A 14,248-nucleotide genomic window follows, 5' to 3' on the forward strand; every position below is an offset into this window, starting at 1 on the left:
CAACAATAGTTGAGCAGCAACCCGAACAGCAGCAGCAGCCACAGCCCGACAAGCCCAAATCCCCCGGGGAGAAGAAAGTCATCGCAACAAAGGTTCTTGGAACAGTAAAGTGGTTCAACGTACGAAATGGCTATGGATTCATCAACAAGAATGATACAAAGGAAGATGTATTTGTACATCAGACTGCCATAAAGAAGAATAGCCCACGGAAATATCTACGCAGTGTTGGAGACGGTGAAACTGTGGAGTTTGACGTAGTGGAAGGTGAAAAGGATGCAGAGGCGGCAAACGTCACTGGTTCAGGTGGAGTTCCAGTGCAAGGAAGCCGATATGCCGCGGACCAAAATCGTTACCGCCGCTACAACCCTCGCCGCCGAGGGCCACCACGTAATTACCAACAGAACACTGAAGGTGGAGAGAAGAGAGTCTGGAGAGATGTTACCCAGAGAGGCAGAGGAGGCCTCCCCAGAGACTTGACTTGTAAAAGGGCTGTTGACAAAATAAAATGTTATGTTGGAATTTGAATTTTGTTACTGTAAAGACAGGCTCTGTATGTTAATTATAGAAATTTTGCGTCAATATACTATTAAACTAAAGGGGGAGGAAGTGTAATGTATACAACATTGAAGGGACTACTTTGTATTGCGGATGTATATCCTTAGTTGCGAGCGTATATAACAGACGCGTATCGATTTGTACAGTCAGTGCCGAAGTTGCAGTTACCCAGTAAAGATCACTTGAAGTTACTCTCAGTCTCTGCTACTTCATTATTTTATGTAGTTGTGTATAGCGGTACAAACACAACAGTGCCTAACAGAAAGATGAGGTGCTGGTCCTCGAGCTTCATTGGAACAGTGTAGGCCAACAGTAGAAGGAAATTATATCCATGTTTTATATTAACCACTTTCTCAGTTAGCAGAGCTAGCTTAGCTGCCTAAAAGCAGGGCTCCCAGCGATAAGGTAGGTGTGAAGAGCTGTGGCAACATGATGCAGGGCTCATGAGGGGTTTAGATCTGTTCCAGCTCACAAAATCTCCTCAGTGAAACACAAGATATAAAGGCATAAAACAATCATCATTTCTCAGTGCACCGATGCAGAATTATTACTGTGCGATTGTCAGGTAAATGAAATCATACATTAAAAAAAAACCTGTACAATTTTTGAAGAGATTAGCTTTACATTTCTAGTTTTTGAAATACTGCCTAGATTAGATAACTGGAAATATCATCTTGAATGTTTTGGGAAATGGTTTCCTTACCCGGTAATCGTATCCAGCACTGAACAAAATATCTTTGGCCGTCGGATGCCATTCTATGATTCCCACTCGTCGCGAGTGACATTGAAGTTCCAGCTTTGAATTAGTTATGTTTTTTGAAACTCCATATTTAGGAATTTCCCATATTTTAACCTGTCCCAAAAAAAAGTTATAAAATTGCATTAAAATTAAATCATCTCAGCTCTCAAGCATTTTGGCCATTTCCTCCGAGGCCTGCTGAAAGAAGTTACAAGAGTTTTGCTGATCGCTCAGTTAATGGCAAGATTTTGCTGTCAAAGTAATGGTGAAGCCGTTATTGATGCGCAAATGGTGCAGCAACTTCAGGCAAGGGGCAAATACACAGTTCAACTTAAATTCCAGTCCGAGTTGCACCATTCCACAGTTAGCTTTCTGAATATGGCATCGCCCTGCCTACCTCAACATTGACATTGCATTGAATGGTGTGAAGTTGCTGTATTTGTGTGGTCGATACGGACTGGCCACAGAAAGTTAAGTCTTGTCCACTCCAGTCTAAGTATCCTTTTAATGATCTGGTAAGTGTTAATTACTGCCAAACAGCCCCTCTGACATTGAAAATTAACTATTACAAGTGTGGAGTCTCATTCCTTCAGGTTTTAATTGTTGTTGGAGAGTTTAAAAATGTAAAATTTTAAATATTACTTTTCCGTCCCGTCTGCTTTTTCTCTCTCTTTTAATCCAATTTTTCTTTCCCTCTCTATTTCTCTTTGTGCCTGATTTGACATTGAATTCAGCCAGTCTAATTTACACTTCCTTCTCAGTCCATTAGATGCTCTGCCAAATAGGGCCCATTGACCATGGCTGACTCATAGGCTGAGGCCGGAATTTTTTTGCATCTGTGCGGGCGGGATTGAAAGTTGAAATAAATCGGAGCGGGTCGGGAACCCGCCAGCATCCCGCCTCCTCGCACCTTTCACTCGGGCGCATTTGCCAGTGCGGCAGAGGCGGCCAAGCTAACTTAGATCATTATTAGGCAGCTGTCAGACCCTGGAGCGTCTTTTTAACCCTATCTTTCCAATTTCACTGCATGAGCACAGGAATCACGCAACTCGGGAGCCACGTCTGTGAACCTGAGGCGGAAGTTCAATGGCCGTTGATGGAACTCATTACTGCACAGCATGGAAAGCACAATAAATACTCCCACCTGATACACAGAAACATAGAAGCATAGAAGATAGGAGCAGGAGTAGGACATTCGGCCCCCTCAAGCCTGCTCCGCCATTTAATGAGATCATGGCTGATCATCCAAATTCAGTACCCTGTCCCTGCTTTCTCCCCATATCCCTTGATCCCTTTAGCCCTAAAAAAGTAAATAATAATTCTAATAGGTCTAAGAGCGTTAAAAAATCAAGCCTGAAGGCTTTGTGTCTTAATGCGAGGAGCATTCGTAATAAGGTGGTGAATTGGCTGCGCAAATAGAGGTAAACGAATATGATTTGGTTGGGATTACGAAAACGTGGCTCAAGGATGGCCAAGGCTGGGAACTCAACATCCAGGGGTATTCGATATTCAGGAAAGATAGGCAAAAAGGAAAGGGAGGTGGTATAGCATTACTGGTTAAAGAAGGAATTAACACAATTGTAAGGAAGGACATTAGCTCTGATGATGTGGAATCTGTATGGGTAGAAAACGTTAGTGGGAGTGGTATATAGACCTCCAAACAGTAAGGCGGAGGTTGGGGGTGGCATTAAAAGGGGAATTAAAGAAGCGTGCAATAAGGGCACAGCAGTCATGGGTGACTTTAATCAACATATAGATTGGGCTAACCAAATTAGTAACAATACTGTGGAGGAGGAATTCCTGGAGTGTTTACGGGATGGTTTCCTGGACCAATATGTCGAGGAACCAACCAGAGATCAGGCCATCTTAGACTGGGTATTATGCAACGAGAAAGGATTAATTAGCAATCTTGTTGTACGAGGCCCCTTGGGTCAGAGTGATCATAATATGATCGAATTCTTCATTAAGATGGAGAATGAAGTAGTTGACTCAGAGACTAGGGTCCTAAATTTAAATAAAGGAAACTACGATGGTCTGAGGCGCGAGTTGGGTAGGATTGATTGGGGAATGTCACTCAAAGGGTTGACGGTGGATTGGCAATGGCAAACATTCAAAGACCGCATGGATGAACTACAGAATTTGTTCATCCCAGTTTGGCATAAAAATAAAACAAAAAAGGTGGCTCAACCATGGCTAACAAGGGAAATTAGGGATAGCATAAGATCCAAGGAGAGGACATATAAATTGGCCAGAAAAAGCAATAATCCTGAGGATTGGGAGCAGTTTAAGATTCAACAAAGGAGGACAAAGGGATTAATTAAGAAGGGGAAAATAGAATACGAGAGTAAGCTTGCAGAGAACATAAAAACTGACTGTAAAAGCTTTTATAGATGTGAAGAGAAAACGATTGGTGAAGTCAAGCGTAGATCCCTTGCAGTCAGAATCAGGGGAATTTATAATGGGGAAGAAAGAAATAGCAGACCAACTAAATACATATTTTGGTTCTGTCTTCACAAAGGAGGACACAAATAACCTCCCAGAGATGCTGGGGAACATAGGGTCTGATGAAAGGGTGGAACTGAAAGAAATCAGTATTTGTAGGGAAATGCTGTTAGGGAAATTGATGGGACTGAAGGCCGATAAAGCCCCAGGGCCTGATAATCTACATCCTAGGGTACTTAAGGAAGTGGCCCTAGAAATAGTAGATGCATTGCTGATCATCTTCCAACATTCGATGGAATCTGCAACAGTGCCCATGGATTGGAGGGTAGCTAATATTACCCCACCGTTCAAAAAAGGTGGTAGAGAGAAAACGGGGAACTCCAGACCGGTAAGCCTGACATCGGTAGTGGGGAAAATGCTAGAGTCCATTATAAAAGATGCAATAGCAGAGCACTTGGAAAACAGTGACAGGCTCGGACAAAGTCAACATAGATTCACAAAAGGTAAATTGTGCTTGACTAATCTACTGGAATTTTTTGAGGATGTAACTGGTAAAATAGATAAGGGAGAACCAGTGGATGTGGTGTATCTGGATTTTCAGAAGGCCTTCGATAAGGTCCCGCATAAGAGATTAGCGTGTAAAGTTAAGGCACATGGGATTGGGGGCAAGGTATTGACTTGGATAGAGAACTGGTTGGCAGACAGAAAGCAAAGAGTTGGAATAAACAGCTCTTTTTCTGGAGGATGGCGAGAAACTCCAGGATGATTTGGACATGTTGGGTGATTGGGCAGAAACATGGCAGATGCAATATAATGTGGATAAATGTGAGGTTATCCACTTTGGTGGCAAAAACAGGAAGGCAGATTATCTAAATGGCAATAGATTGGGAGAAGGGGAAGTGCAACGAGACCTGGGCGTCCTTGTGCACAAGTCGCTGAAGGTAAGCATGCAGGTGCAGCAGGCGGTTAAGGTGGCAAATGGTATGTTGGCCTTCGTAGCGAGAGGGTTTGAGTACAGGAACAAGGATGTCTTGCTGCAGTTGTACAGGGCCTTGGTGAGACCACATCTTGAGTATTGTGTGCAGTTTTGGTTGCCTTATCTGAGGAAGGATGTTCTTGCCATGGAAGGAGTTCAGCGAAGATTCACCAGGCTGATACCTGGGATGGCAGGAATGACGTATGAGGAGAGATTGGGTCGATTGGACTTGTACTCGCTGGAGTTTAGAAGAATGAGAGGGGATCTCATTGAAACTTATAAAATTCTGACAGGACTGGACAGACTAGATGCAGGAAGGATGTTCCCGATGGTCGGGGAGTCCAGAACCAGGGGACACAGTCTAAGGATAAAGTGTAGGCCATTTAGGACAGAAATGAGGAGGAATTTCTTCACCCAGAGAGTGGTGAACCTGTGGAACTCTCTACCACAGAAGGCGGTGGAGGCCAGTTCATTAAGTATATTCAAGAAGGAGCTGGATATATTTCTTAAGGCTAAAGGGATCAAGGTGTATGGGGAAAAAGCAGGGACCGGGTACTGAATTTGGATGATCAGCCATGATCGCATTGAATGGCGGAGCAGGCTCGAGGGGCCGAATGGCCTACTCCTGCTCCTATCTTCTAAGTTTCTATGTTTCTAAATATATCTAACTCCTTCTTGAATATATTTCATGAATTGGCCTCTATGCCTTCTGTGGTAGAGAATTCCACAGGTTCACCACTCTCTGGGTGAAGAAATTCCTCCTCATCTCTGTCCTAAATGGCTTACCCCTTATCTTTAGACTGTGACCCCTGGTTCTGGACTCCCCTGCCATCGGGAACATCCTTCCTGCATCTAGTCTGTCTAGTCCTGTTAGAATTTTATAAGTTTCAATGAGATCCCCTCTCATTCTTCTAAACTCCAGCGAATATAAGCCCAATCGACCCAATCTCTCCTCTAACGTCATTCCTGCCATCCCAGGTATCAGTCTGGTGAATCTTCGCTGCACTCCCTCCATGGCAAGAACATCCTTCCTTGGATAAGGCGACCAAAACTGCACAAAATACTCAAGGTGTGGTCTCACCAAGGCCCTGTACAACTGCAGCAAGACATCCTTGCTCCTGTACTCAAATCCTCTCGCTATGAAGGCCAACATACCATACCTGGTCACTTTCCTAAGGCAGATGCTGTTGCTGAGTGCATTGTCAGCACAGATTTAGCTTTCTAGAGGTCGCAAGTCTTTTCAGCAAAGTCAAGAACCAGTGTCACCTCATTGGTACAACCTATTACACCATTGATAGATTGCTTCTCTCATCTCTACTTGACTTGCCTTCTATTACATCAGCATGGGTGCTGTTTATACTGTCTCACCTTGGCCCTCAGAATTGGACCTCGATGAGCCTCAACACCAGCAGCACCAACAACACCACCACCAATCTTCTCCTCACCAAGCTGATGCTGCACGGGCAGAGGGTATCAGTGCAGGGCTGCACCGCGCTGGAGGCGATACCCCCAACACACAGTATACAGGCAGAGGATAAGCTTCCTCAATGTGACTGAGCAGCAGTGCCAAAGGAGGCTCAGGCTATTGTGCCAGGTCGTCACAGACATTTGTAGCTAATGGAGCAAGACCTGCAGCCCAGAGGAGCGGGTGGCCACACCTTACCAGTGGCTGTCAAAGTCACCAGTGCCCTCACCTTCTTTGCCTCAGGCTCCTTCCAGGGATCTGCAACAGACATTTGCGGGATCTCTCAAGTCGCCCGCCCACAGATGCATCACACAGGTCACCAATGCCATGTTTGACAAGTCAGTCAATTACATCAATTTTGCCACCGATGATGCCAGTGTTACTGAGCGGGCGCTCAGCTTTGCCACGCTGGCTGGCTTCCCACAACTGCACACATGTGGCCATCAGGGCACCTCATCATCACCCAAGAGTCTTCGTCAACCGCAAGGGCTTCCACTCCCTCAATGTGCAGCTCGTCTGCAACCATAGAAAGATCATCATGTATGTGTGCGCCAGATTCCCTGGCAGCTACAACGCTTTCATCCTACGTCAATCCACCCTCCCTCAGCTCTTCACTCCTCCAAACAGACTTTCCAGCTGGCTGCTTAGAGAAAGTCAGTTAAACCTAGGTAGCGGGGAAGCTTTTAGAAACAATAAACAGGAACAAAATTAACAGTCACTTGGACAAGTGTGGATTAATTAAGGAAAGCCAGCACGGATTTGTTAAAGGCAAATCGTGTTTAACCAAATTGATCGAGTTTTTTGATGAGGTAACAGAGAGGGTTGATGAGGGCAATGTGGTCGACGTGATGTACATGGATTTCCAAAAGGCGATCGACAAAGTGCCACATAATAGGCTCGCCAGCAACATGGAATAAAAGTGACAGTGGCAGCATTTGATATGATTTTGGCTAAGTGACAGGAAACAGGTGAACGGCTGTTTTTCAGACTGGAGGAAGGTATACAGTGGTGTTCCCCAGGGGTCGGTTCTAGGACCACTGCTTTTCCTGATATATATTAATGACTTGGATGTTGTGGGTGTCCAGGACACAATTTGAAAATTTGCAGATGACCCAAACATATAGTGAACAGTGAGGAGGATAGTGATAGACTTCAAGAGGACATAGACAGGCTGGAGGAATGGGCAGACATGTGGCAGATGAAATTTAACGCAGAAATTGCGAAGTGATACATTTTGGTAGAAAGAATGGAGAGGGGAAATATAAACTAAAGGGTACTACAAGGGGTGCATGAACAGAGACACCCATGGGCATATGTACACAAATCATTGAAGGCGGCAGGGCAGATTGAGAAAGCAGTTAAAAAAGCTTACGGGATCCTGGGCTTCATGAATAGATGTATAGAGTACAAAAGTGTGCAAATTACGAGGAAAGTATAAAACACTGGTTTAGCCTCAACTGGAGTACTGTGTCCAATTCTGGGCACCGCACTTTAGGAAGGATGTGAAGGCCTTAGAGAGGGTGCAGAAAAGATTTACAAGACTGGTTCCAGGGATGAGGGACTTCAATTACATGGATAGACTGGAGACTCTGGGGTCGTTCTCCTTAAAGCAGAGAAGATTGAGAGGAGATTTGATAGAGGTGTTCAAAATCATGAGGGATCTGGACAGAATAGATAGAGAGAAACTGTTCTCATTGGTGGAAGGGTCGAGAATCAGAGGACACAGATTTAAGGTGATTGGCAGAAGAATCAAAAGGTGACATGAGGAGAAGCTTTTTTTACGCAGCGAGTGGTTAGGATCTGGAATGCACTGACTGAAAGGGTGGTGGAGGCAGATTCAATCGTGGCTTTCAAAAGGGAGTTGGTTAAGTACCTGAAGGAAAAAAATTTGCAGGGCTACGGGGAAAGGGCGGGGGAGTGAGACTAGCTGAAGTGCTCTTGCAGAGAGCCGGCACGGACTCGACGGGCCGAATGCTGTAACCATTCCGATTCTATGATTCTAAAAGGGCTTGCCACTGAAGACGTGGCTCATGACAGCCTTGAGGAGGCTAAGTACTGAGGCCAAGGGATATAAAGAAAGCCACATGCTCACCAGATGTGTCACAGAGCAGACAATAGGCATGCTGAAAATGTGCTTCAGATGCCGTGACAAATTTGGAGGAGCCCCAGAATCGTCGTGGGCTGCTGCATGCTGCACAAAATAGCGCAGCAACGATGATTAGCGCTACATGAGGAGCAAAGCTCTGAGCGCACAGCCTTTTCAGAGGAGGAGGAGGAGCTGGAGGTACCTGTGGTCAAGATGCCACCAGCACCCGAGTACATTGCTACCCGGGAGGCCAGATTTCCTTAACTTCACGCATTACACCCATATGGCTGCCACATGCTGCGCCAGGTTCCCAGCACCATAAAGCATCCCTGCAATGACTAAGCCATTCCTTTCACACTGACCACCATTGCTGGAGGTAACGTTATGTCTCACCATTCACTAACTCAATAAGCCACTTCCAAATTTGCAAACAAAATTGGCCATGACCAGAAAGTGGTGAAAATAAATATTTTTATTTGTGACATCAGTGTAACGGAGGCTTAAACAGTTATTAGAACACCCATGTGCTTACCCTTGTCCATCTACTTGTGTGTCATTTTTCTCTTACGTGTGCTTCTACGGGGTGCAACCACTATGGCTTCAGCAGAGGTAAAGGCAGCCTGCTCACTTCCTGGCTGCGACTGCATAGACGGTTTTGGCGGACGTCCTCTGGGTCTTGGAGCCTGTGATGTCTCCAACAAAGTCTACTCCTCCTGCAACTGTGCAGGGGCAGACTCTGCCATCGCGATATCAGGAGGCATCTGGGGCTCTGACTGAGTTGGGAGATGCAACAGGGGAGAAGTGTGAGCGCTTTGAGAGGAGTCCCCACTTCCATGTCCCCTTTCACCATCATCCCTCTCATGGGCCACTGCACATCCCTGCTGGCAAGGAGCTGGAGAGCACCATATGCACAGCAGTGGGACCATGAGGACCCAGACTACGTTGACATCCCTCCGAGAGAGATCTATGAGCGTCTGCCATCTATTCTCCATAGAGACCACGTGCTCATGTGAATGGCGCATTAGCTGCGCCATGCAGTTGGCCATCCTTTCCATGGAAGAGCCGACTATCACCATCACCTACTCATGTTGGAGATGGACTCCTCCATTCTCTGAACATTTGCAGACATCGTGGTCACAAAACCTGTCAGAGCCTCCTGCACTTCTTGCTCCAGGATCGCCCTCTTTCTGGATGGTCCCGAGGCTGAACCTCTGCATGTAGCTGAGCAGAGCTGGGAGCGTCCTGCGCACTCTGGCGAGGAGTCTCCACTGCTGTCCCTGTCTCCACCATTTCCTCTTGCTCACTTGTGAGCCACCAGGTGACAACACTACTCTATCTCACGTGGCACCCACTGAGGTGTGCGTATCTGCGCTGGTGCTGGGTGCACTTATGTCTGGTGACGGTGTATCCTCAGAGGCTGGAGTCTCCTCTGAGTCGTCGTCTTCCTCTTCCTCCTGGACAGTTGGGGGGGGTGGGGTGGTGCTCTTGATGGACCTGTGGGAGAGTAAAGAGACGAGTTAGAAATATATCAAGAATGGGTAACGATACCATTATGCACCTCATGAACATTCACTGGCTACTGACATCAGTCCCCATATGAGTGACTGCTGTATGCCATGTGGCTGTATGAGATGGAATTCTGTCACCAGGTTGCTGAGATGCCCCCCTTCTCCGACTCCCACCACCAGCTGCTCTCTGACTCATGAGACTTCCAGGGCGCCCTCCGCTGCTGCAGGTAATGTTGCCAATGATGGAGGGCCACCTCCAGTTCTCTCCCTCTCCCTCTTATTGTGGGCTTTCTTCTCCTGCAAGGGGGGAAAGAAGAGAAGTTTGAGTGCGAGTGATGGAATGAGTATAAGGAATGGATGGGTTACATCTGTAGAGGGTGACTATGAGGGAGTGGTGTAACATTGCCAAATGGCCTCCTTGTGTGTTGTTAATTGGTATGATTGCATTAGGATGAGGGTGAGTGTGAGGGATGGTTAGTCAGACGGGGATGTGATAATATAGATAGAGAGGGATGGGTGGACATGCAAAGAATGTTGGTGTGAGTAACGATGTGCAGGTATAGGGTTGGGAAGGCAGAGTGATGGGGATGTGATGAGAGGCACAGCAGGATGAAGTTGAGTGTGGCTTTGCACTCACCTTTCCTGATCTAATGAGATCATTGAAACATTTCCATCACTGCACCCAGATCCTCCCGACAACATTCCTGCTGTTCACCTCCTCTGCTATCTCCAACCAGACTCCTTTGGTCTACTGGGGAGGTCTCTTCTGCCCATCAGAAGGGAAAAGGACCTCCCTGCGTGCTCTCACTCCCTCCACAAACATATGGAGGGAGTCATCCGAGAACCTGGGTGCAGCCCTCTGCCTCTGTGCAGCCATGTTTCCAAGGCTTTGCAACATTCCAATGCTCCAATACAATACCTGCACAATTTTAGATGAAGCTTCAAATGCAATGTGGCCAAGGCTCCTTTAAATACCCAGGCTGAAAATTACATCGATGATGTCATCAGACCCGCACCATTTAATAGGGCTGGGAAAAGCACAGGCCCACCTTAAAAGGCTTCATTAAGGGAAAGTCGCTCCGAGGAGTGGCATGAAATAGGGAACGGGATCCCAACCTGCCACGCCGACCACCCACACTCGACCCACCCAGGTAAAGAAAATTTCGGTCCGAGTCTCAGATTGGACCTCTGGTCTGTGCGGTTAGCTGATCTTAACCATGGCAGCACTGGGTTCTATGACTGGTTTTAATCCATTTTCCATTTGGTTGTGCTGTCCCAGTAACAATTTTATAAAGGAGAGGGTTAGGCTCTTTCCCTGTGGTAATTGTACCTCACAGATAGGCATTTCTAAATAATATGATAATCAGTGATTTCTATCTTCCAGCATACATATACAAAATTAATTCTCACTTGGAGAAGCATGGGTTAATAAGGGACAGTCAGCACAGATTTGTTAAAGGCAAATCATGTCTGACTAACCTGATTGAGTCCTCTGATGAAGTAACGGAGAGGGTTGATGAAGATAGTGCAGTAGATGCTGTATATATGGACTTTCAAAAGGCATTTGATAAAGTACCACACAATAGACTTATTCGGAAAATAGAAGCACGTGGTATTAAAGAGATGGTGGTAGCTTGGGTAAGAAATTGGCTAAGGGATAGGAGGCAGAGAGCAGAGGTGAACAGATGTTTTTCTGACTGGAGAGAAGTATGCAGTGGGGTTCCCCCTGGGGTCGGTATTAGGACCATTGCTTTTCCTGTTATATATAAAGACCTGGACTTGGGTATAGGGAGTACAATTTTTAATTTTGTGGATGATACAAAACTAGGCAACGTAGTAAATAGTGAGGAGGATAGTAGCAGACTTCAGGAGGACAGACAGACTGGTGAAATGGGCAGACACATGGCAGTTGCAATTTAATGTGGATAAGTATGAAGTGATGCGCTTTGGGAGAAACAACATAGAGAAGCAGCATAATCTAAGTGGTACTATTTTGAGGGGGATGCAAGAGCAGAGGGGCCTGGGGGTGCATATTCATAAATCTTTGAAGGTGGCAGGGCAAGTTGATAAGGTGATTAAGAAAGTGTATGGGATACTTGACTTTGTAAATAGGGGCATTGAATACAAAAACAAGGAAGTCATGCTAAACCTTCACAAATCTCTGGTTAGGCCTCAGCTGGAGTACTGTGTACAATTCTGGGCACCATGTTTTAGGGAGGATAAATTGATAAATGCAAGTACGTTTTTCTTCACACGGTTTGGTAAGGGATGATCCCTGGACTCAGTGCTAAAGGATTCTGAAAAGCAGTCATTTTTTAATCCTCAATTAATAAATATACAACATTATTGAAAATATATTTTCTTTATTTACAGCCATGATCTATACTAGCTAAATACATTTAGTATATATTTTTAAGTTATTCACAAGATATTATGGGTAAAATTACACTTAATCCAATGCACTTTAATGTTGTGTGATGTGCTTCTTATGTGATGTTAATTCATTGCTTCAAACTGTTGAGAGCTAGTTCTACACTTACAATCACCAGCACTTTATCCTGGCGTTACACAACTCTAAATGCTCTTTCCAGACACTCAAAGTTATAATTGTACGGCTAGGTGTCCTCCGCTGTTCAAGTGTACATAACAGGGGAAAAAAAACACAAATGTAGCACAAAGCTTCACTGAGTTCCCAGTGAAAGAAACTCTGGCTAAATGATCATTTCCCCATGCCCTCCGTTATACTTCACTAAAATCCTCGTGATAGCATTGAAACAGCGCGCTAGGTTTACTTTCATGTTTTGTGCTACTTATAAAATTGTAATTCTAAAAGTGTTTGATATTACAGCAAGGAACATGAACAGTTTTGCTTTTAGGAACTTAACAAAACTAAAAATGCCAAGGGCAACAAAAGACCACTCAGCCCATCAAGCCTATCCCTCTTATATGTTAGCTCACCCAACCTAGCATCCAATTGCACCTTAAACCGCAATGTCTTGAATATATTTTTTTAATTCATTCACGGGATGTGGGCATCGCTGGCAAGACCAGCATTTATTGGCCATCCCTAATTGCCCTCGACAAGGTGGTGGTGAGCCGCCTTCTTCAACTGCTGCAGTCTGTGTGGTGAAGGTGCGTCCAGTTTTATTCTTATTATAGTTTTCCGTAGCAGCTTTGATACAACTGAGTGTAATGGCTGGGCCATTTCAGAGGACAGTTAAAAGTCAACCACATTGCTGTGGGTCTGGAGTCACATATGGGCCAGACCGGGTAAGAACGGCAGATTTCCTTCCTTAAAGGGCACAGTGAACCAGATAGGTTTTTATGACAATCTATTAGTTTCATGGTCACCGTTACTGATACTAGCTTTTCATTCAAGATTTATTTAATTAGCTGAATTTAAACTCCCCCACTGTGATGGTGGGATTTGAACGCATGTCTCCAGATCATTAGTCCAGTAACATAAATCACTATGCTACCGTGCCGCCATCACCTTACCTGGTCGATCACTGTAAACACTTGCTGACTTTGGAGTAAAGACAAACTTTTTTAAGACGCATTTTATTTTTCATTTATGTTTTCTTGTTCTACCAGCCTGATTGAGTTGAAAATATTCTGGGTTTACCTCATCTATACTTTATATACCTCAACAACTTGCATTTATATAGCACCTATAACATGGTAAAACATCCCAAGGCACTTTACAGGAGCGACTATCAAACAAAATTTAACACCGAGCCACATAAGGAGACATTAGGACAGGTGCCCAAAAGCTTGGTCAAAGAGGTAGGTTTTAAGGAGCGTGTTAAAAGGAGGAGAGAGAGAGAGAGAGAGGTATAGGGAGGGAATTCCAGAGCTTAGGGTCTAGGCATGCTGAAGGCACAGCCACCAATGATGGAGCAATGCAAATCGGGGATTGTCAAGAGTCCAGAATTGGAATAACGCAGAAATCTCGGAGGGTTGTAGGGCTGGAGGAGGTTACAGAAGTAGGGAGGGATAAGGCCATGGAGGGATTTGAAAACAAGTATGAGAATTTTAAAATTGAGGTATTGCCAGACAAGGAACCAATGTAGGTCAGCGTGTACAGATGTGATGGGTGAACGGCACTTGGTGCGAGTTAGGATACGGGTAGCAGAGTTTTGGATGAGCTCAATTTATGGAGGGTGCAATGTGGGAGGCCGGCCAGGAGAACAGTCTAGAGGTAACAAAGGTATGGATGAGGGTTTCAGCAGCAGATGAGCGGAGGCAGGGGTGGAGACGGTCTATGTTACCTCAACGAAGTTCCCCCTCAGCCTTCTTTTTTTAGGCTGTAAACTTAAACTGCTCTAATCTTTCCTCATAGCTCATCTACTTTGTACTTTGCATAATTCTTGCTGCTGTTCTCTAGACCTTAGCTTATAGAGGTTGTGCCCCACACTCTAACCTGGATCCATGTGGATTTCACTTTAGTGAGACTTTCATGTGAAACTTTGTTAAA

The 14,248-nt window shown here is 45.2% G+C and overlaps 1 protein-coding gene across 4 annotated transcripts in view; it reads right to left on the bottom strand.

Moving 5' to 3' along the window:
* Window positions 1–14,248, bottom strand: part of LOC147124745 (coronin-2A-like) — a 252,134-nt gene that overhangs the window by 58,685 nt on the left and 179,201 nt on the right. For all 4 annotated transcript variants that reach the window (XM_085992637.1, XM_085992628.1, XM_085992646.1 and 1 more), the window contains one exon: window positions 1,259–1,408. In XM_085992637.1, coding sequence (XP_085848763.1) covers window positions 1,259–1,408 — 150 coding nt within the window. The remainder of the gene's footprint in view (window positions 1–1,258; window positions 1,409–14,248) is intronic.

The sequence above is a fragment of the Somniosus microcephalus genome, chromosome 1 (genome assembly GCF_052327205.1).
Source record: "Somniosus microcephalus isolate GS21.2 chromosome 1, FLI_Smic_1.0, whole genome shotgun sequence".
NCBI lineage: Eukaryota > Metazoa > Chordata > Chondrichthyes > Squaliformes > Somniosidae > Somniosus > Somniosus microcephalus.